This window comes from Molossus molossus, unplaced genomic scaffold, assembly GCF_014108415.1.
Source record: "Molossus molossus isolate mMolMol1 unplaced genomic scaffold, mMolMol1.p scaffold_m16_p_19, whole genome shotgun sequence".
NCBI classification, from domain to species: Eukaryota; Metazoa; Chordata; class Mammalia; order Chiroptera; family Molossidae; genus Molossus; species Molossus molossus.
Genome location: NW_023425354.1, coordinates 5,642,406 through 5,665,433, shown reverse-complemented (window position 1 = coordinate 5,665,433; position 23,028 = coordinate 5,642,406). Strand labels below are relative to the sequence as shown.

The following is a 23,028-nucleotide window of genomic DNA, read 5'->3' as shown; positions in this document are numbered from 1 at the left end:
ATCAAATAAAGACATGTGCACCTAAAAATTACACAGTGTGACCTACTGGTGCGGCTCTGTGGCTTGAGCATTGTCCCATGGACGGAGAGGTCCCCATTCAATTCCCCATCAGGGCACATGCCGGGGTTGCCACCTTGATCTCCAGTAGGGGGCGTGCAGGAGGCAGCTGATTGATGTTTCTCTTTCACATCAATGTTTCTATATCTCTAAAAAAAATCAATAAAAACATTTTAAAAATTACATAGCTCTATATGTCAATTATATCTAAATAAAGCTGGAAAAATCAAATAACCTTGCAGACTGTTAAAAACATATGCATGCACCCTGGAAATACATATGAATACATAAGGCAAAACAATGAAGGAAATAAGATGACGAATGTAAAGTTCAGAGCTGGTTCCGTCAGAGGAGATGCTTAGGGCTACAGGAGTATTAATGATGTTTATTTTTAAGCTGCAAGGTGGAGGGTGTTCCCGGCTTAATAAGTGTGCGTTCGTTAGGTATATGTTTTTGTGTGTGTGCGACACATTGCAAGAAAAAACTTTCTAATAAGTTCACAGGGTGTCCTGACAGAAACGTGGACAACGATTTATCAGTCAGAAGGTGATTCCTGCGTTCTCGGGTGAGGCATTGGTGGGAACAGGTGCTACAGGCTGTCATGGGGCCGACTCCACCTCCGCCCGGAGCTCCTCAGAGGCCTGTTCACCCAGACGACAGCGCTGAGCATGCCCAGGAGCAGGGGCACCTTCAGGAAGACCAGGAGCAGGAAGTGGACGCTGCTGAGCAGGGACCTGCGGGGGACACAGTGACACACAGCGAGCCCTTGAGAATTGGGACTGCGGATATAGGGAAAGGCTGCCACTAGAATTATGTGGGACCCAGGGATTCAGGTGAGCCCTGGGCCCAGGAGGAGGATGTGTTCTAAGGCCTCCACATTTGCAGGGCACCCCTTCTGGGGTTTAGGGATCAGTAATGTGGATATAGGCTGGCTCTCTGCTCTCCTGCAGGCTGTGCATACCCTACAAGTAGAGACTGTTCTAGTTTCTTCATCGCAAGTCACTGGTGCCTGGCCAGCGTCTCCAAAATGTTAGCACTTACAGTAATTTAACCCTGGCTGGTTCGGCTCAGCAGTTGGAGCATCAGCCCTCAGACAAAAGATCACCAGTTTGATTCCCGGTCAAGGGTATGTGCCTGGGTTGCAGGTTTGATCCCCAGCCCCGGTCAGGGTTGTTCAGAAGCAGCCAACCGATGTGTCTCTTTCACATCGATGTTTCTCTCTCTCTCTCTCTCTCTCTCTCTCTCTCTCTCCCACTCTCCCTCCCTCCCTCCCTTCCACTCTATCTACAAATCAATGCAAAAATATCCTCGGGTGAGGATTCACAACAACAAAAAGTAACTTAGCGGCCACTGATGGACTGATGGCAGGAAGGAATGACCCCGCTCGGCTCTCACCTCCCTCAGAGGCCTGGGTTCTTGAACAGGATGACACTGTGACCAGAGTTTGGGGGAGGCCACCAACCCCAGAGCTTCTGCTTCCTGTCCTGGCCTGGGTCGGGGTCCACAGGACCTTGTGCTCATCTGCCCTCTGCCTGGAGCCCTGTTTCTGCAGACCCCTGAGTGCCCGGCTCCCCAGATCCTGCGGGCCTTCGTCGGACAGCTCCTAACCAGCGAGGCCTCCCTGGTCACGTGTTCGATAGCAACCCTAACCACCACCCTCCGCAAAGCTCTCCCCAGCACTGTGTTTCCTCCAAGCAGTCCCCATGAGCTGGCGCATCTCCATCATCATACATGCTGATTCGTTCATCACTGAATCTACCCCTTAGACACAACTCCTATCAGGCAGGATGCTGTGTGGGTGGCTCATGCTGCTGGGTACGTAGTAGGACCTTTAGAATCGGGTGTGAGATTGATGAATACAAGAGGGGCCAAGAAAGGAACTAAAGCCCAGCCGGTGTGGCCCAGTGGACTGAGCATCTTCCGATGGACAGAGAGGTCCGGGTTCGATTCCCCGTCAGGGCACAGGCCCAGGTTTCAGGCTCCATCCCCAGTGCAGGGCGTGCAGGAGGCAACCGATCGATGTTTCTCTTTCACGCTGAGGTTTCTGTCTCTCTCCCTTCCTCTCTCTGAAAAAAAAAATCAGTAAACACATATTTTTTTAAAAAAAGAAAGATGCCTGGCCGGTGTGGCTCAGTGGTTGAGCATCGACTCATGCACCAAGAGGTCACTGGTTCGATTCCTGGTCAGGGCACATGCCCAGATTGTGGGCCCGATCCCCAGTGGGGGGGCACGCAGGAGGCGGCCAATCGACGTTCTCTCTCATCCATGTTTCTGTCTTTCTCTCCTTCTCCCTTCCTCTCTCTAAAATCAATAAAGAAAAAATATTTAAAAAAAAAAAAAAAAAAGGAAACGAACTAAAACTTCCTTCCCCCCATCCCCCATCTAGAGGAGAACCCACAGGTGTTAAAGTCCTGGGATGTCGGCCCCTTACCGAGGGTGTTGGCCGTGATCAGGGGTCTCCTGCCCGGTCACATTGAGCCTGGTGGTCACTGGCAGGGAGGAGGGAGGGCCCAGGGTGCTTGTGCAGATCTTCAGGGTGGGGGCTAAGGGAAAAGCACATGTCAGGCCCTGGGTCCTCCCTCTGGGTCTTCCGCTGTGTCAGCTGTGTGACTCAAGGTCAAGGTCACTCAGGCCACCTGGACAGATGTGCTGTGCCCAACATCCCCCCGTGGCCACAGCCAGGCCAGAGCTGCCCCTCAGGCCCTCCCCGGACCCCTGTCAGGAACTCTGGCCTGGTGGGCACGTTCAGACGCCGAGTCGTCCTGCTCAACAGAGGTTTGCGGGGAGAAGAGCATTTGGCTTCAGGTGACACCCCGGCCACAGCCACACCCTTCTGCTCTCCACCCTGCGGGGTGCCGTTTACTCCGTAGCAACTGACCAGAGCTGGGTGGCCAGGGCCCGCAGCACGGCCGAGGGTTCCAGTGAGACTCCCAGGAACAGCCATGCAGCCGTCTGCGCTGAATGACGGCTCCCGGCAGTCCCCTGGGACGTGCTGTGTCTGACCTGCCTGTGTCCAGATTCTTCTGTTGGAAGTCTGATGCCCCGTGGGAAGGAGTTAGGAGGTGCGGCATTTGGAGAGGAGTGGGTCACGAGGAGGGAGCCCTCATCATGGGATTAAAGAGGCCCCTCCGCCGCGTGAGGGCACAGCCAAGTCTGCACCCCGGAGGAGGGCCCTCACCCACAGGCTGGCCCCTGATCTCGGGCGTCCCACCTCAGGAATGGGGAGCAACACATTTCTGCTGTGTGTGAGCTACCAGTGTGTGGCGCGTTGTTACAGCGGCGAATGTGCACCCGCTCCCCAAACCCTCAGCCAGGCCTGTGGTCCCAGGCAGCCACGGGCCGTGCTCTCTGGGGGAGGAAACGAGTCGAAGGAAAGACCGAGAGAGACACACCCGGCGGACCCCTGAAGACACCTGGACAAAGCCCGCCCCTCCCCCAGCCAGAGGTCTCAGTGGGTTTTCGGTTCCCCCCTCTGCAGCAGGAGCACGTGTAGGGCACCCGGGAACCGCCCACGTGAGGACAAGAGACAGAACTGCAAGAGGGAAGTAAGAGGAGCCGGAGCCAAGGGCAGACGAGAACACAGGGGGCGTCCATGCGCTTAGACCGAGGATCCTAACTCGGATCTGAGGAAGCAGAAGCAGCCTCCTGCTCGAGAACAATTGTTCGAGAACATGGAGGAAGGTTCGGGGCCGTAACGACTGAGGCCACTTTGTCATCTTTCTTCTCCTTTGGCTAAGGGAGGTATTTGCAAGGGTTTGTCTAGGTTCAGAGAAAGGGGGGGGGACAGGGCCAGGCTGAAGGGACAGGGTGGCCCCCAAAACATCACAGGAACCCCACACAGGGACCTGGGGCTCCTCTGGGCCCCTCTCACGGCTGCTGCAGACCCCAGGGCCCTGGCTGTGAGGCTGGTGCCTCAGGAACCATCCACATGATGTCCTTCCCACAGGGAGAGACGTGGGGTCCCTTTCAGAGGGGACACGGCTCTTGTGAGGACAGGAAGGCAGCATGTCCCCAGAGTCAGGCCGCCTCACCCTGCCCCACCCAGGGAACACCAGGCCTGAGACTGTGTCAGGACATGACGCACAGAGGAGCCTGGAACAGCCAGAGGGGTGTGTGTGTGTGTGAGTGTGTGTACACGCACGTGCAGAAGCACAACACCCACACACACTGTCCCGATCACTGATCCCCAACTCACCCAATGACCCATGGGGTGGTTAGGTACAGACCGAGCCACCTGCAGCAGGGACGAGGGGAGGGTGTAGGCGGCTCACCTGGGGACACAGATACCACAACCGAGAAGCTGAGGTCCGCAAGCCTTTCGCGCTGTGGTCTCTGGATCCCACACCAGTACGTGCCTGCATCGCCCTCGCTGAGGTTCCCCAAGGTCACTGTGAAGGTGAGGTTTTCTGGGTGGTCCCTGAGGGACACACGGCCGCTCCTCACTGCTCTCTGTGTCTCTGTGGTCTCCACCATCATCTTCATCAGCGACTTACATGGGCTTTTGCACCAGTATTTCTTCATGTCTGTGAACTTGCCCTTGTACCGACACTGCACGCTCAGGGAGCCCCCCACGGTGCCCGTCACCCGGCGAGTGCAGTTCAGAGACAAACAGCCTGCAAGACAGCCCAGACCCGCCCCTTACAGATGGGCCAGGGTCAGGGCGCCTGGGGTGCCTCAAGGGCCCTAGGGGTCTGAAGGCCACGCAGGAGACAGAACTTTCCTCAGATTAGGCGAGGGGGTGGGGGGAGCTCCCTCCTCCCAGAGGTGACACAGGGAGAGGGTGCCCACGGAGACAAGGAGGGTCACGATGGGAACAAACTTTGTGTGCACGCGTGTGTGTATGTGTGTGTGTGCACACGCACGTGTGGGTGTGCGTGATATTCCAAGACCACCCCTCTGACTGTGACAGTTAAGGCGATAATCACAGGCCCTCCCTCGCCAGCGCTGCTCTGCCCAGCACAGGGGACGAGGCTCACTGCTTAGTGTACTGAACGCCTGTGGTGGCTGCGGAGGCAGGTGCTGGCCCTCCTGGACGCTCCTCTGCCTCCCCTCCCTCCCTCCCATGTCCTTCCTCCCTCCTCTGGGCCGCTCCTCACCCCGGGTCCTTCCCGGCTCACCTGAGACCTGGAGGAGGAAGAGAACCAAAGGCAGCCATGTGGCCCCATCCCCCGGGGACATTTCTCCAGCACAGACGCAACCTGCAGCAGCTCACTGCTTTTCTGGGCCCCTCGGCTTCCTTGTCCAGCCTGATTCTGAGGTCAGGGCTGGCGCTGGTCACGGTGCAGGAACAGGGTCAGAAGGGCACAGGCTGCTGCAGACCCCGGCTCTCGGTGCCCTTGGCTTCTCTCAACCGCAGTGACTGCGCGGGGCCGACAGCTCTCAGTGAGGACGCGGTCGCCTTCTCAGGGCGCACAGCTGCTCCTCTCGTGGCCACACGTGTCTCTGTGATATGTCACTTCCCGTGGTCGGGATAGATCGCCCTGGGGATGAAGGCCAGACCTTTGCATCCTCTCTGGCTTTGGTGCTGACCACAGAGGTGTTATGACCCCCCCCCCCCGCCATGTAACTCCAGGCGCCCATGGAAAGCTCCGACCCTGTGGGGCCCCCAATTCTTCTTCCCACATAGGAGACCGCGGCCTCCCTTCTGTGCGTGTCCCTGCTCTGCAGACACGGGGAGCAGCCGTCACCAACACTCTGAGTACTTCACTCTTTACTCTTCTTCTTCTGAAGGTCAGCTCCACGGCGAGTCAGGACAGAGGTGACAATACACAAGGAGCGTTCAGAGATGTGGAGATGCCGAAGGGAAAGCCGGAGACCCTGCGGAGCTAAGACTGAGCCTCTCCTCGCCATCCAACGGCGTGGAGGGCGCAGTCTTCCCCAAGTCGCTGGCTGCTGGTGTCCCTTCGGGGTCCACGGGGAGGGCCAGGGGCCTCTTCGAGGTGCAGAGACGGGGCTGCCTTCCCAGGAGGTGCAGCGGCAGCTCTGTCCTAACTCAGACAGGCTTGTTCTCGTGACAGGATGGCCTTAGGGCCACTTTACCCTGGACACTGCAGGGAGGGGGGTCAAGGTGCAGGGCCTATTTTAACGTCTCTCCTGGGTTATGCTGGCTTCTCGAACTTGTTATGCACAATCCAGGTCTATCCATTTCCCCCTAAACGCTCTCTGCCCAGATCTGTTCCTCTTCTACACTATCTTATCACAGTCAAAAGCAATCATAACCCCAGAGTTGATGCAACCCAAATGCTGTAATACGGGATTCTTCTCGCCCCCCCCCCCATCAATCCTTACTCTAAGTCTCTCCAATCTTCTCTTTCCCCTCCTTTTCTCTGCCACTACAGGAGTCCTCTGTCTTCTCAACAGTACGGTGACGTCCTCTTTCCTAATGCCCCTAATGCCCTTTCTCTCTCCCCTCTAAGCATCAGCCAGAGTGAACAGAAGTCATTAACAGTATCACTCTCCGCTGTGCGCCATTCCAGTAAGACCCCCTCTCCTTCCACCATTGGGTTTCTGTTTCATTTCTCCCTGGACGACCCAGTGCCCAACTACAGGATGTGACACGTGGTCAGCCAATGATACATATTTGCTGGATTTGGCTTGAGGTGAATGAATGGCCGAGTGACTGGTTGAGGATTGAATTGGCTGCAGAGACTGGCCCCAGGCAAGTGCGGTCCCACTGTAGTAGATGTCCATCTGCGTAACAAAGTCCCCCAAACTTAGCGGCTGACAACATTTACTGTCTCACACTTCCTGAGCGCTAACTATCTGAGTGCTTGTCCGGGTGGTTCTGACTCCAGGCGTCTCGTTCACAAAGTTGTGGTCAGGAGGTTGGCCAGGGCTGCACTCCTCTGAAGGTTGGGCTGGGGGTGCAGGGTGTTTCCAAGACAGAGCCTCACCCGGCTCGACAAGAGGCCTCAGCTCTTTGCTAAGGAGAGCTGATTGATGTGGCAACCAGCTTCTCCCACGGTGACGGACCCCGAGGGAGAAGACATAGTACAGCTCACGACCTGTCCCTGGAAGTCACAGGCCATCGCTTCTGAGGCACCCACCCTGAGGCAATGTGGGAGGGACTCACACAGGGGTGTGCATATCTGATCTGGGTGGCGGCTACACAAGAATATTCACTTCCTATGTATTTATGATCGGTATGACCTTCTGTTTGTATGTGTCAAGGATGGTCATCGGCACCAAGTCAACACCAACAAGAATCCCCAGTTTGAGTGAAGAAGGAAACTTTATCCAGTGCAAAACAGCTCAACTGTGATACAGCACACTGTGACAACACAGCTGCGGCACAGCTCTGGGGCCAGCGGCCCTGAGTCCAGTCTCCTCTGCTCCTTCGTGGTCTGCTCTGCTCCATGCCAGCCTGCTTTGCACTCCGCTGGTCTCTCTGCTTGCCAGGGAGCCAGGGAGCCAGGGAGCCACAGCCCCCCTCTTTGGTGGAAAGGGAAAGTGTGCTCCCCAAGCCAGAGGGGAGCTGGTTTATATGGACAGAAGTCCCTGCCCCTGGTCCCTGATTGTTCCATCCTCATGAAAATGAGGGCTTTGACTCCTCACAGTTTGATTGAACCAAAAGACACTATCCTGATTGGTCAGAACAGAGCCACTCTGATTGGTCAGAGCTGTGCCACTCTGACTGGATGGGGAAAGCCTCAATCCTATTGGGTGAGAGTGTTTCAGAAAGCCTTTATAAGGGCTGGCTCAGCCAGCAGGAACACAGCAGGCAGGCAGGTCAGTGCCGAGGCCCGCAGCACAGACTTCTCTGTAAAGTGTAATTTGCGTGAAAGACCTCTGTGCAGAAATGGCTGCGAGGCTCCGCTTGTTAAAAAGTTTGAGCCCAGTTAGCCACCAGGAGTCTTTCTTAGTAGGTGTTCCTTTTCTCCCTGCTTCAGAGTTCACATACTTCAATAAAAGAATGTTTTTTGTGTTTTTTTGTTTTGTTTTGTTTTTTGATATTTTGTTCAGATAGAGTGGGAGAGAGAGAGAGAGAGAGAAACATCGACGTGAAAGGGACACATCGAGTGGTTGCCACCCTCATGACCCAACCAGGGCCGGGGACAAACTGCAACCGAGGTACGTGCCTTTAGCGGGAACCGAACCTGGGTCTCTCTGGACCGTAGGCTGACGCTCTAACTGCTGAGCCAAACCGGCCAGGGCCAATAAAAGAATTTTTAAAACCCAATCATGAAAGTATACCTCTGGAAGTTTGATTGATTTTTTTTTATCATTTATTGGTCTTTTTTTTCACATAGCAAAGAGTTTATATATGTGTGTGTGTGTGTGTGTGTGTGTGTGTATTATATATATATCTTCTCCTTCCAACTACCTTGCCATCAGATCAGAGGACAAACAAACTGACCAGAAGTGTGGTATAAGTGATGGTGTCAGGATCTGAACCCAGAATTCTCTGGCACAACTGCCCCAGTGTCTTTGCACCATGACTCGGAGGGGAGAGAGTGGCCAATGAACCACAATCCTCAGGCCCAGGAGACAGAATGAGAGGGTTTGTTGGGCAGCTGGGCCGTGGTAAGCCAACCTGAGAAACCTGACCGGGAGTCACTGTTTGCTAAGTCCTCCGCACGCACCACCCTCTTCCTCCTCTCTTACTTCCCCCATGCTCTTCCCTTTCAGAAAACGCTTCTGAACGAAACACGGTGTCTGCCGGCTCCTGGCTGTGCCGATAGGTGGGAAGATCCAACAGCTGGACAGAGCACAAGCAACAGTAACTTGGGGACATGCATTTGACTTTAGGTTTGAGTATGTGTTGTACTTGTTAATTTCATGTGTCAACCTGACTGGCCTTGGTGCCCAGGTTAGACGTCATTTGGGCTGTGTCCTATGAGAGTGTTCTCGGATGATCTTAGCATTTGAATTGGTAGACTCGGTAAAGTAGGTTGCCCTGCCCAATGTGGGCGGGCATCATCCAATCCCCTGAGGGCCTCAGTAGAATGACAGGCGGAGGAAGGAGGAACTCACCCCTTCCTGTCTGATTGCTGCAGCTGGGACATCCATCTTTTCCTGTCCCTGGCCTTCCTGGTTCTCAGACCTTCAAACTCGGGCTGAATTGCACCACCGGCTTTCCTGGGTTTCTAGCTTGCAGACAGTGGATGGAGGTATTCCTCAGCCTCCGCAAATGATAAATAATTGGCTCATTTCATATGTGTATATTGGTTCCTATTGGTTCTATTTCTCTAGAGAACCCTGACTAATACTCACCCGTATGGGACCCTATGGAAATTTACTTCATCAAATCTCAAGGCTGCAGGTGAGGACCTAACTCAAGACGATCCCTGTGAGGACTCAACGTACAAACACCCGAACCTCACCAGCTCGAACCTGTTCTCACCTGCAGAGTGACCTTCCCACAAACATTTCCCGGAGATGATAAACAGTTGGAGTTCAAGAGGCTGCCGGAGAGAGGCACAGAGTAAAAAGCCTAAGAAGTCAGTACGCTGAGCAGTAAACAGCAAGGCAGCCATCCGCAGAGCGGATTGGGTCTCTCCTTTCGAGGGATACGACAGCTAAGCAAAGACAGAGTCAAAGCCGAATGTCATCGCCTGTCCTTGGGCTGCAATCAGAAGTGTTTGCCTTATTCCTCTCTGGCTCGTAGGGTCTCTCTGAGGTCCAGAGAGGCCTGGGCCACTTTTATTTTTGTCTTGTTTATTTTTTTGACAGTGATTTATTTATTAATTATTTAAAATGCATTCTTTCTTTTTCAATTACAGTTGGCATCCAATGTTATATTTATATATCTTAATGAAGTGATCACCCCGATATGTCTAGTACCCATCTTACACCACACACATTGTTCACTTTTATTTTTGAAGCTCTCAGTATCTTGAAAAAAGAGAGATGTTGCAATAGGGTCAGAGAAATTGTGGTATATTTTAAATGTATAAAGTTCACGAATCAACTTTTTGACACACAAATAGTCATAAAGAATAATTAATCAGACTATGAGAAGATGATGATTGCATTAAAATTTTAACTTACTGGTGGTTTGGTAGGAATAAAACGCATGTATACATACATAGCATAAACATTTCTATCAACACAGCCTTGTGATTATATAGATAATTCAATGGAAAGATCATGCTAAAGGCTAATTTTGAGGCTGCTCATGGGATGCAGGCCAGGGCCAAACTGCACTTTCCCAGGGCACTGCAAGATGGACCCCGCCCCCCGCCCCACTTCCCGCCCGTCTCTCCTTGCTCCTGAACCTCGGCTCCTTGTTTCTCATCCCACAGCTCAGACCCTTCCTGGCACTGACCATAGTTTTTTTAAAGACTAGTCCCTTTCTTCATGAGGGAATGAGAAGCATGGCTGTCACCAAAGTAAGTTCCAAACTGGCTGGACATGTTCATTGAGGGCATTGGGTCTCTCCACCTCTTCCAGGGAGTAAGAAACCCAGAAGACCCAATGGGTGCTGCTTCTCAATAAGTCTGAAGCCTTGGACTGGAATCGGATGTGTCTTAGTCTCTGGGGTCTTGCTCCATCCCCCTCCCCTGGGTTCAGTCTTTAGAGACTCGATCTACTCCAGTCTGAACTGATTGCTGGATTCCAGACCCCTGGTTGTACCTTGAGCCCTGGCCCCTGGCCCCCTGAATGTCTGAGTCCCCATCGGGTTGGCCCCAAGGGGGACAAGGTGGTCCCTACTCAGATAGCCCAGGCTGATGAGCAGGATGGGGCTGGGGAGTGGACTCAGCCTGGAGGAAAGGCCAGTGGAAAACAGTGAGTCAGGATATTGGGCTCAGCCAGAAAGGACCCAGCAGCTGAGAAGCAATCCTGTTGGAGAAGAACCCTTGCTAGGTCCATGAAGATGTCTACAGTGAAGCTTTGCCAATGCCCACTAGCGCCATCTGTTGGTGATTTTAAGAACTGCCGCAAGCATGCTCTGGTTTTTACCTTCGTTCTTACCCACGAGGTTGGGAAATAGAAATGCTTCTGTCCTTGAGTATCAGGCTTCGACGCCAATCCTCCAGCTCCCTCAAGGGCTAGACCTCGAGGAAAGGCTCCAGCACCTTGGAGGAGATATCTTTGGTCTTGCGTGAGATAGATTTGAGCTCAGCTTTGAACTTCTTTGCAAAAATAAAAATCACAGAGAGAGAAATAAGGCAAGTCCTCTAAAGAGGTACCACCCAATGGCATGCAGAAGGCAGCCAATCGATGTTCTCTCTCATCGATGTTTCTATCTCTCTCCCTCTCCCTTCCTCTGTCTCTGAAAATCAATAAAGGAAAAAAAAAGATGTATCACTCAAGGCCGGGGCCGAAGAACGCCGGACGCAGGGGGCACTGGACGCAGGGGACACCGGACGCAGGGGGCACCGGACGCAGGGGGCACTGGGGCATCAGGGAGGAGACCATCTGGCGTGGCCGAGTGAAAAGCTTTGAGTGCGAACATCCAGCTGGAACTCCGTGGGCTTTGCCTCCTGATTCTGGAGCTGGAGCAATGCTGAATGTGCGGGTACTTCTAGGGTACCTGGGTATGGAATTGGGAAGGCACAGACAGGACCCTGGGGCTCCCCCTCCTCTCCTGCCCACCCCCTGCTCCAGCTCTCCAGGGTGAGGGTCTGGGCTGGACCTCCCTCCCCAGCAAGCCTCCTGCCTAACGTGCTGGGCGGGAGAGAAGGGTCCCCACAAGGTATATTGCATCTCCATGGATGTACCCCGTGGCCACACCCCAGATCCATGGCTGCATAACCGATATGGTTATTCTTAGGATCTGACAGAGCCCTCACATTGGCCCGATAACCTGTGAAGTAAAAGACGCTCTGGTGGTAGAAATGTCCTGGCCTGTGCTGTTTCCCATGAAGACAGCGAGCTATAAGCAATGCCACGTTCTGAGTACAAGGAGAGATCAGTGCTCCAACTCCAAGATGTAAGGGTGCATCTAATTATCTCTTCTAATTACTGTCCATTAATTATTACCACTAATTATTACTCTACCATTAATCATGTGGGTTTTTTTTTTATTATTTCTATTTTATGAGGCTTTAACATATTGGGGCTTTGTGGACCGAGGGAGAGACGGCCCCTCCCAGGTTAGGTAATTCCTCAAGATAGTAAAAGACTTGCCTGAGAGCCTGCCTTTGATATGCGAACCAACCAATCCCAAATCCTGCTCCCGTTTATCTACTTTCCCCTGCAGTCTTGGACATTCTCCCCCTGCCCTAAATCCGTCCAGGGCCCAGTATCTCATTACTAGGGACCACTTCTATAGCCCAGAGCCTGCCAAAGGCATTCAAACTATTCAGTCGTAAACCTGGTTGGTTGTTTACTTTGCTTCGCCCATTCCTTCCCACAAAGAAACACAAGAACGGCCCCTGCCCTCCGTTCCCCTCCCTGCCTCTGCCTCCTGCTGGACCCTGGGGGTCCTGGGGCTCCTGGGGCTCCCTCTCATGGCTCCGCATGGTAGGCTTGATGAGTGTAAACTTCTTCTTTCTGAAGTCATTCCCATGTCTGCATGTCTTACCACCCCCTTTTCAAACAAATCCTGGGTACATTTGGAAACATCTACATGATTCACTAATCGACTCCTGACAAACTCAGGCGAGTCCTGTCATGTCACAGTGCACCATCTTCAACCTGGCCAACTGGTAGCCAATCACAGTTGTTTTTCTTTCTCTCTCTCTCTTTTTTTTGTTTAAAAATGTTTTTATTGATTTTTTAGAGAGAGAGGAGGGAGAGAGATAGAAACATCAATCGGCTCTGCCTCTTGCACGCCCCCCACTGGGGATCGAACCTGCAACCCGGGCATGTGCCCCGACCAGGAATCGAACCGGGGCCTCTGAGTCCATGGGATGACGCTCAATCCACTGAGGCACACGGGCCGGGCACAATTGTTTGTCTTGCTGTACTGTCTTTATGAGAACAGCCTCTGCTGCTGGGTGTGCTGCTACTGACGTGGCAAGTGCATTCTTTCCATCCCTTAGCGGAGGAAGGTCAGAAGGGGTTCCAATTGACTCGGGAAGATAACGGTGCGTATCCCTAGTCAGCCCAGGAGCGCGGCCCTTCCCTCTGCCACCGCGGTGGGAGGGGGCTCCGATCGGACGCCCCGGGAACGTCACCCAGTTCACTCCAGTGCTGGTTGGAAGAGCAGGGGGAAGCAAGAATTCCAGATGCCCTGAGAAGGCACATCTGCACCAGAAGTAAAGAGAAACCCTACAAAGTTTCAGGGGACTATGTCAGGTTCAATTGTTAGGTGTCCACGGTCTGGAATGAGTTCATCTTGAGTCTCGAACCTCTAAAAAAAAAAAAGCACTCTGCTTGGTGGGCCTCTTTGAATTTGGGGGCCGGCACACTCCACACATGGGCGTATGGCTCTGACTCAGTGGGGGACCCGACAAGCTGCCATGTGTGAGTGGGGCCCACGCGGGAGAGGCCTCTCCAGCGGACCCAAGCTGGGTCAAAGTGGCCCTGTCATTTGGGCCATGGGACCTGGTTGTTTCTACAGTGCTAGAAGTCTCTGGGGAAGACAAGGGTGCCACGTGGCATCTCTCAAGCCCCGTGGTAGACACGTACTTCAGAGCCCCAGGATTCTGGAGCAGGGACACCCCCTGTGCAGCAGGGAGCGCTCACCGTGCGCATGGACTCCTGACTCACTGCTGTGCCGAAGTCCAGGCGAGAGGCCCGATCCCTTGCAATGTGGCCAACATGACATCACCCAGGCCGTGACGGCAGCGCCAGTCACATCGTCACTGTGTGTCCTGTGCTGCTCCCTTCGCTCTCACGCCTATGGCCGTGCAGGAAGCTCCCTGTAATCGCTGGTGAGGAGGGGAAATCCGATTGTTTATGGACGGGTGAGCCTGAAGCAGTAGGATTTCCTTTATGCAAGATTCAGAAACAGCGGTGCCCTGATCAGCGCACAAACGACCGGCACAAAACGTCACGGAGTGCTTGGCCCTGGCAGGAGGAGAAGGAGGGGCTGGGGGCCCGGGAGACGTGTGTCAAATGTCTTAACGACGTTCGATTTGGAGGCTGAATGGTGGGCACTCAGATGTTCGTTTTCAGTCCTGCAACTGTTCACATACATTATATACCCACGTTTGTGCAGGTGATATATGCCATTAAAATACTTTTTTAAATTTGTTTTTAAAGTCTGTGGCAATATGTTGAAAAGGGATGTAAGGCTGAGGGTCGAGGTTCTGTCATCTCTGGTCTGAGTGGCTGTGCCTCTGGACAGGACATCGGTGGGCAAGGACGGCAGCAGGTGGCCTTAGTCTGACTTTGTTTCTTCACAGATGAGCCCGCTGAGGCCTGTTCACCCAGAGGACAGCACTGAGCATGCCCAGAAGCAGGGGGACCTTCAGGAAAATGAGGAGCAGGAAGTGGACGCTGCTGAGCAGGGACCTGGGAGAGGGACACAGTGACTGGCAGTGAGTTTCTCCTCAATGGGAAGCCCAGGCTCCCCCTTCCGCTGAGCTCAGGTCCTGTGACCTCAAAGCTCAACATCGGCCCAGGGCCAGAGCCCCATGCTGAGGACCACAGACTCCTGGCCTTCGTCTAGTCCAAGAATGGACTTCGCGTGTCGGGACACAGCAGGTGCGTGAGGATGTGGGGTGAGAAATGGAGGGGAAGACAGATGCAGGATCCCAGGCCGGTGTTGGCTCCCAGAAATGCCCTCAGCCATCAACGCCCACAAGAACCCAGCTCTTGCTGGGACCAACTTGAAATAACCGCTCCACACTCAAATCAAAGCCTTGGCTTGTCCTTAAGGACAATCATGGAGCAGATCTGCTTACACCATCCGACAATGTCTACCCCAAGGAGTGACCTCCCCAAGCTTGGCTCTCAGCCAATGCCCTCACCTCCTGGGTCCAGTACACTGCCCATCCCAGCTCCTCGCAAATCTAGCAAACCCTGTGGGTGCCCTGCCCCGTCTCCTCGTTGCCCACTTGAGCCCCTGGGAGCTACAGACAGTCTTGGACCTGCCCGTGGCTTCTCACCCCCGCCCCTGCCCCTCTGTGCCTGAGGAGTCTCCCTCGCTGCAGGAGGGCGCAGGGCTGGCTGAAGTGCCATCTTCCTCGGCCGCGAGGACAGGTGTGTGGCCACCACCCAGCTCCCTCACCGCTCAGTGGGACAGTTCTGAGGAATGTCCTACACAGTCGCTCCAAGAGTGTCTAGGGAACTGAGCCGGTCGCTATAGTAACTCTTCCATCGGTCACACCCCATTGGCCTCCCTGCCTCCTGCTCCCTCACTAGACTTCCCGGGATCACCTCTCCGTGAGCGGACTCCACCCGCATGCTTGTCTCGGGATCTGAGTGGGAGGAGATCCAAACGCAGACTGTTTCTTTGTTACTTGTTTTCACGGAGCCTGTCAGTAGCCTTCCCCATGCCCATCACCTCCCCCACACACCCTACCACCCTGTCCTTGAATACCTACCTGCTTCATTTTCTTCCACAGTGATCATCGTGAATGACAGTTCCTCTGTCTAGCTCTGCGTCTAGCTCCCTGCTATCTATCTACTTGTCCATCTGGCCATTGCCTGAGTCTACCCATTTGAAAGAAACGTCTCGCACGCATGGCCTCGCCCTTCGTTGACCGCCACCTCCTTCGCGGTGGGGTCACGTCCTAGCGCAGAGAAGGTAAGGACATGTTTGTGGAGTGAGGGACTGCCTGAGGACACCGAGGGAGCCCTACCCTAGGGAAGAGCCGCGCGGGTGGTAGAGGCCCCTGGGCGCGTGCCCCTTACCCGGGGTCTCGGCCGGGAGGTCCAGGGGTCCTTGCGGAGCTCTCGCTGCTGGAGGCTGCGGAGGAGGCTGATGGTGAGGACCAGGACCAGTTCCCTGTCCATGACAGAGTGAGAGAACTCAGGGAAAGGGCTGAGCGGAGGTTCTGAGACCATCATCTCCCCACAGCACACCCAGGCCTGACCAGAGTAGAGGAGTCATCCCGTCCACCCCAGTCCCGGTGTGCTCTATGGCAGAGTGGACACTTTATGAACCAGGACATCAAGCATTTAGGCGTTCCTCGTCTCCCTGAAAACAGGGGTGCTTGAAGGTCCGATCAAGCGTTAGACCTCGGGTTCCACTTCCCCAACCAGTGCGCCCACATATCACCCCCTGCCCCCTGGCAGAACACTGTGGAGGGGGAGTCAGGGAAGTTTGAGAGCAGGGACACCTCACACAGCTGTTGGCTGGAAAATGCTACCAGCCCCAAAGAACTGGAATCTGCATTCTGGAAAAGTGGGACCCCAGCCCCCTCAGCCCACCAGCTTCTCAGACATGGGCAATTTCACCGGTACGCTCTCAGGCGGGAGACAAGAGTGCTCACGGGTCAGTGTTCATCTCGGAGGGGAACCTCCAGACGCAGACACTTACTGACCTGGAAGGAGAGAGCTGAACCCCTGGGTGGTCACCTAAAGGCGGGTCTCCTCCTCTGGCCCCCAGGAGCCTCTCCCTCACCACTGAGCTCACAACCAGTTTCTTAGGGCTGCATTCGTATGTGTACTTAGACAAAACCTTCAAGGAAAGCCTCCAACATGAACGAGAGAAACCAACACAGAGAAAAAAGCTCAGAGGAAGATGAGACAATACAGGAAGCAGCAGAAAAAAACAACAGCCTTAGATTGATCAAGGAAGAGGCAGCTCTCATGAAAGAATAAAGCCAAGAAAGACAGGAAGGAAGGAAGGAAGGAAGGAAGGAAGGAAGGAAGGAAGGGAGGGAGGGAGGGAGGGAGGGAGGGAGGGAGGGAGGGAGGGAGGGAGGGAGGGAGGAAAGGAGGGAGGAAGGGAAAGAGGAAGGGAGGGAGGGAAGAAGGAAGAAAGGGAACGAGGGAGGGAGGGAGGGAGAGTCCGTCCAGTGTGGCTCAGTGGTTGAGCATCGACCCCTGCACCAAGAGGTCGCCAGTTCGATTCCCAGTCAGGGCACATGCCCAGGTTGTGGGCCCGACCCCAGTGCGGGGCGTGCAGGAGGCAGCCAGTCAATGTTCTCTCTCATCGATGTTTCTATCTCTCCCTCTCCCTTCCTCTCTCTCTAAAAATCCATAAAGGAAAAAAACCAAAACAAAGAAAGGGATAATTAAAAGATCAAGAAACAATTTGAACAGATAATGTGTTGGAGGTACCCCATCTCTCTTCTGCCTTCTCAGGTCCAGGGGTTCGCTGGACTCTCTCCCGCCTCGTCAAGCGTGTCAGAGGGAGCAGGAACAGGAGCAGGGGGAAGCCAGACAACGCCAGGCAGGCAGAGGCCAGGCAGAGGGTTGAGGGCTTTCCCAGGGGCCTTCCGCGGCCCGCAAACAAACCCGAACCAGGGCCAGGGCTCCAGATGGCGGGTTTCCCTGGGGCCGGCACATGGATCAGAGGCTGAGGAAAGACAGAGACGGTGCTCGAGAGGCCCGGGGAAGAGGCGGGGCTGGCTTCGGGTTCCTGGAGCAGGGCTCATCAGCCAGCGGGATGAGGTTGGCTGTCCGGGCCACCCCGACCTTGGGCCATCTTTGGGTTCCTCTCCTGACCCTGGGTGAGGCTGTGGGCCCTGGGGTCGTTGAGAGGTCTTAATCCCGAGAAGTCAAGCCAAGGGAAAGTGAAAAGGGGATCCCTTTGGAGTAGACCCCCAAGCCCCACACACAACCCTGTGAAGACAGGAAGGTAGCACGCACCCTTAGCCCTGATGGATCCGAGGACACAGGGCCCTCCCACCTACACCCTGAGTCCCACAGACATTGGCAGGACCTGGGAGGTGGCAGGGAACTTGGCTGTGACGCACTCACACACACACACACACACACACACTGGCATTTCGACTCACCCACATTTTCACACACACTTTGCTCACACACACCCTCACACTTTCACACACATTCCCACGACACACTTGGACCTGAATCTCTGATGCACAAACACCAGGCCCAGTTCCCTCTCCTGAGCCGACGTTGCCTGGGACGCTCTGCAGAGATTAGCTCAGATTCCTGCATCGCTGGCACCAGAGGAAGGAGGGTCTTACCTGGGGTAACAAGCACTTGCACCTGGACAAAGGGTTCAGGCAAGAAGCCAGAAATCCCATCATCCAGCAGTAACGTGGAAATCCCACACCTGTATTTTCCTGCATCACTTGCCGTGAGGTTCCTCAAGGTCACTGTGAAGGTGAGGCTTCCGGGTTGGTCCGCGATGGACACTCGGCCGCTCCTCACCTCTCCCCTGGAGGCGCTGGTCTTCACCACCTCCGAGAAGATTGGCAGGCACGGTTGTCTGCACCAGTACTTGACAAACGCCTCATATTCCTTGCTGTACCGACACTGCACACTCAGGGACCCGCCCACGGGGCCCGCCACCTCACTGGGGCCGCTCAGAGACCAAGAGCCTGCAAGACACAATCAGGCTTGTCTTCCCCAAGAACCTGAGCCAGAGGGACCTTTGGTGTCAGGTCTTCTGCAAGTCACCCTGAGGCTGGAGGAAGAAAGGGTCAGGACCCAGCGAGGCCAAGGATGCTGCTAAATAAACACCCTACAGTGCCCAGGACAGCATCCACACACAGAACGATCCAGCCTCAACGTCAACAGTGCTGAGGTCGAGGAACCTTCTGGAGCCCACGGTGCAGAGCCCCCCGAGCCCCGAAACAGCCCAGACTGCTCGGGGTGCGTCAGTGCGGCGGGCACACAAGCAGCTGTTCACAAGGAGGCTCAGCAGTGATCGACATTATACTAGATAAAGAGCAATGACCTTGGAAGGGAAAGTATTTCCAGTGAAATCTCGGCTATGTCCTTCAGGAATGGAGCTCGAGTAAATCACCCGTCTGGGTCGCAGTCTCTCGTTTTGGTCTGGACTGCAGTGCGGACCAGACATTGGGGGACCCAGGCACCACAGCAGTTCACCTAAGAGTGCTGGTCCTCCGCTCCCCGCCCTCCTCTCTCTGGAGCATTCTTGATCGTAGCAATGACGGTAATAACGGTTAAAACGGTTAGATTTACCGTGGGCTCTACATGTGCTCATGGTGTGGAAGGCATTTCCACTTAATCCTCATCCTATCCCAGTGAGGACGTGGGGTGCACTGGGGTTTTGTGTGCACACCTTACCCCTTTGGGCTTATGTTTTTGTTTCTCCCCCTTCCCATCACCACCTTTTCTCTCCCTGACTGCCAGAGCGGACTTTCTGCCCCCAGGTCCAGCCCCGCTCACCTGGGACACAGAGAAGCAGCAGAGCTGATGGCAGCCACATGGCCCGTCCCTCTGGGTGACCTTTCTCGCTGTAGCCGGCCTGGGGCTGCAGGCTGCTCCCCCTCCCCCTCCTCTGCTTTCCCCAGCACGTCTCTGCTTCTTGTCCGGCTTCCGCTGCTTGCTGTTCTGAGAGCTGGTCTGAGAACATGGGAAGCTAGGGCTTGGGACATCATCTGATCAGCGAAAACCAGGGCTGAAAATTTGAATTTACAGTTCCCGTTTCTCTTCCCTAACAAAAGAGCACCCCTCCCATTGCGAGCCGCAGCCAGCAGGCCCGCGCCCTTCCCTAAATTACAGCAGAACCCCAGCAGTCTGGGTTCGGGGCTACTACATCCTCCAGGCAAACCCTGCCCGTCACGAATAGCTCATTTCCTGTAGCTGACGCGAGCAGTCCCAGGCTGCACAGGCGTGCTGGGCCTCATCTGGACAAGACCAGCTACTCACAGGGCCCACTGCAAACGGAAAAGCCCTTGCTCCAGAATAGTAAGAATGTCAAATAGCAACGACAGGTGTTATCCAAGCACCAGGTCCTTCTAGGTACAGGGCCTGGCGGTGTCGGGGCGTGGCCCCAGGAAGCTGGCCCTGTCTCTGGGTGGGACAGAGGGTGAGGCTGAGCCCCCAGCTCTTGTCCGCCTCAGCAGACCCCAGAGGCCTTGAGCGGTTTGGTCTTGGTCGTGGGCTCCTGACAGTGTCCGTGGCTCTGGCATCGAGGAGACTGTGACAGGCCACCTCAAGCTTCACCTTTAACCCCGCGTGGTCGAATGAGAAGCGCAGAGTCTCGTGGGTAGAAATGTTTCCGTATATTGGAAGGTGACTCAGGTACCTGGCCAGAAATAGATCCAATTCCACGAAGCAGCCACGGGGGACGTATCAAAGTAGACACGATGTGAAATGCTTTGTCCAAGAGCAAGGATTTCTATACGTAGAAAGCTCTGGAATTCTGCTGTGAAACAGGTTCTCTTAGTCGGGCGTCTCAGTAAATGAAATTCTTTTCTTTTAAAAAAATATTTGTCTTTATTGATTTAAGAGAGAGAGAGAGAAAGATAGAAACATTGATGAGAGAGAGCATTGATTGGCAGCCTCCTGCATGCCCCCCACTGGGGATCAGGCCCACAACCTGGGCATGTGTCCTGACTGGGAATTAAACCAGCGACCTCTTGGAGCATGGGTCGACGCTCAGCCACTGAGCCATACCGGCCGGGAGTAAATAAAATCCTTGCTTGTTCGTTATTTTGCTGCACGAGGAGGCTTCATATTTTCTGTGGTTTTGTGTGTGTGCTCACGTGTGCGTGTGTGCGTGTGCACCTGCCCCTCCCGTGGCGAGGCAGTTCCCGGCACCACGTGTTGAGCAATCACACTGCTGCCTGAGCTGGGGAGAAGGACACCTGCTAGCAGCGGAGGATTTATCACGCCACTGGCTTCTGTTTGCATATGTTGAACTGTTCCCCCTAATGTGAACCTGAGGGTTTTCGAACAAGAAAATGTGCAAAGATTCATATCCATGTTCAATGGGCTCTTTTTATTGATTTTTAGAGAATGAGGAAGTGAGAGAGAGAAACATTGTTGTGAGAGACAAACATTGCTGTGAGAAACATTGTTGTGAGAGAGAAACATTGTTGTGAGAGCGAAACATCTGTCAGCTGCCTCGCGCATTTGCCCCAACCGGGGATCAAACCTGTAACCAGAGACATGTGCCTGGCCCAGGAAGCAACCCGGTGATGTTTCAGTGCGCGGGACTACGCCCAACCAACGGAGCCACTAGCCAAGGCCATGTTCTGTGGTGGTTTTTTTTTTTACTACTTATTGTGACATTTTATCTAAAATTACTTTCTTTTCAACATGACCTTGAAAGAAGATTATTTCTTCAAAAGTGACTTGTGAGGTGCAGTGGAAAATTTTACTTTGCCATTTTTTAGCTGTGTGACCCTCGGGGAGTCATGTCATTGCTCTCAATTCAGAATTCGGACTCGCTCCCTCCTTCCCAGCTCACCTCGTCTGGGTGTAGTGGGCACTCGGTTATCCTGTGTGTCCTTCGAAGAAGTTCTGTGCATCTGTGTGTATGTGTGTGTTTCCCCTCCTCAAGGAAAAGCAGCACATTCTAGCATTGTTCTATAATTCTTGCCTATTTTCACTTATTGTTCTTTTCAAAACTCCATGTCAACACCGAGAGGTATTTGTTTTTCATGGCTTCATAGTTTTCCATGATCTCTGTATATTACCATGTGTTTAATTCTTTTCCTCTTGGTGGGCATTTAAGTTGTTGTCAGTGTTTTGTAACTACGTGCAATTCCGTAATGAATGTCTTTGCATATGTAGTTTCGTATACATTTGTGAATAAGCCTGCAGGATAAATTCCTACATATGAAATAGCTGGGTTACAGGTCTGCGCATTGTCCAATTTTGATGGATATCAGCAGAGAAGTTAGGAACATTTCTGCCCTTGTGTTAGTAAATGCCAACCCCACGGGCAACATTGGATATCGTCCGTTTTTTATCTTTACAAACCTGATCGTAGACTTGACCTGCTGATCGAACATGACCTGGGCCCCACATGGAGAACGTGGCTGTAGGTGCGGGCGATGGAGGAGAGAGAGCAGAGAAAGGAGCAATGGACCAAATCAGACTGTCACCAAGCAGGTGATTCTGAGCTCTCTGAGGACAGACAGGCCACAGACCTGCTCCAGCTCCCAGCCCCTCCCAGCTGCCTCTCTTCCCCACGCTAGGCTTTGGCAAATACCAACTTTTATCCAAAAAAGAAGCAGCACCTTCAATAGCTCGGGGAGTTAAAAGAATACAATCAACAAGCAAGTGAAAGCACCCATCACGAGAAGAAACGCCCACGGGAACATAGGTTCACGTGAATAGTCCTACTCCATCTCAAGAAAAGGGTGGACGCTGGGATTCACCTAAAAAAACAAATACACAGCACAGTGCAAAGAACAGAGGTAAAAAGCAGGCAGGCAGATCTCCGAAAAGACCTGAGAGGAGAGGAAGAGACAGCATGCTGGGAAGAAAGACCAAAGGGGAGGAGCAGGTGGCCCACAGACAGACGTGGCTGAAGATGCACAGGTGTGGCAAGCTGGCAAATGACCTCCGGTGGCGTTTGGATTCACACAATATACACACGTAACGTACACGCGTTTGGAGAGGCAGACACAGGCAGGAAGACAGACAAAGGACAATCCTCAAATGTACCTGGGCTGCTCCCTAAGAAGAGGGAAAATAAGCCCAAAGTAAAAATAATTGGATTTCATTGAAAGTGATCCAGAAATAAAGAAATCCTTCCATCTGCCATTGAAAACCCACACCGTGTCTCACTGGCGGGGGCTGGGAGGGGGTTGTCCTAATGATCCCCACCTAGAATATTCTGAAATTACAGAACGACCAGGTAAAGGTAGAGTCACATGGGCTCCTATCAGAGAAGATACCCAACCAGGAGTGAGTTGCGTCTGTGAACAAAGAGGCTGGTCTCAGCTACCACCACAGCACCGCAGCCCGGAAGACGGGGACGAAAATCTCCACGTTCCCAGAACAGACGGGACGCTCTGGGAACTTCCCACCCGGGAGTGTTGTTTTTGGCAACGAACACTCTCTCAGGCTTGCAAGACCTTACGAACTGCAGACCCCACGAGCCTTTGGAAAATAGAAAAGTGGCATCGTGATGAAATGTTGCCAACAAAGGAATAAATCAAATAATGAAAAATAAAGAAGCGATGGCGAACAGTGAATATATTTAAGCGAATAGAAAAAAAAGACTGAACCACCATGGGAAATATTTACAGAAGGAAATATAATTGTCATCCATGCAAAAAATACTGTTCT

At 53.6% G+C, this 23,028-nt stretch overlaps 2 protein-coding genes across 2 annotated transcripts; both read right to left on the bottom strand.

Moving 5' to 3' along the window:
• Positions 1–646: 646 nt before the first annotated feature.
• Positions 647–7,085, bottom strand: LOC118634027 (CMRF35-like molecule 6). Its single transcript, XM_036268334.1, has 5 exons — positions 7,059–7,085; positions 5,175–5,181; positions 4,329–4,670; positions 2,489–2,600; positions 647–791 (listed from the first exon to the last, which is right to left on the bottom strand). The coding sequence occupies exons 1-5, from the start codon at positions 7,083–7,085 to the stop codon at positions 647–649; spliced, it is 633 nt and encodes a 210-aa protein (XP_036124227.1).
• Positions 7,086–14,048: 6,963 nt separating this feature from the next.
• Positions 14,049–19,335, bottom strand: LOC118634571 (protein CD300H-like). The gene is made up of 4 exons (XM_036269197.1): positions 19,168–19,335; positions 17,997–18,353; positions 15,748–15,841; positions 14,049–14,403 (listed from the first exon to the last, which is right to left on the bottom strand). The coding sequence occupies exons 1-4, from the start codon at positions 19,205–19,207 to the stop codon at positions 14,289–14,291; spliced, it is 606 nt and encodes a 201-aa protein (XP_036125090.1). The 5' UTR covers positions 19,208–19,335; the 3' UTR covers positions 14,049–14,288.
• Positions 19,336–23,028: the final 3,693 nt, after the last annotated feature.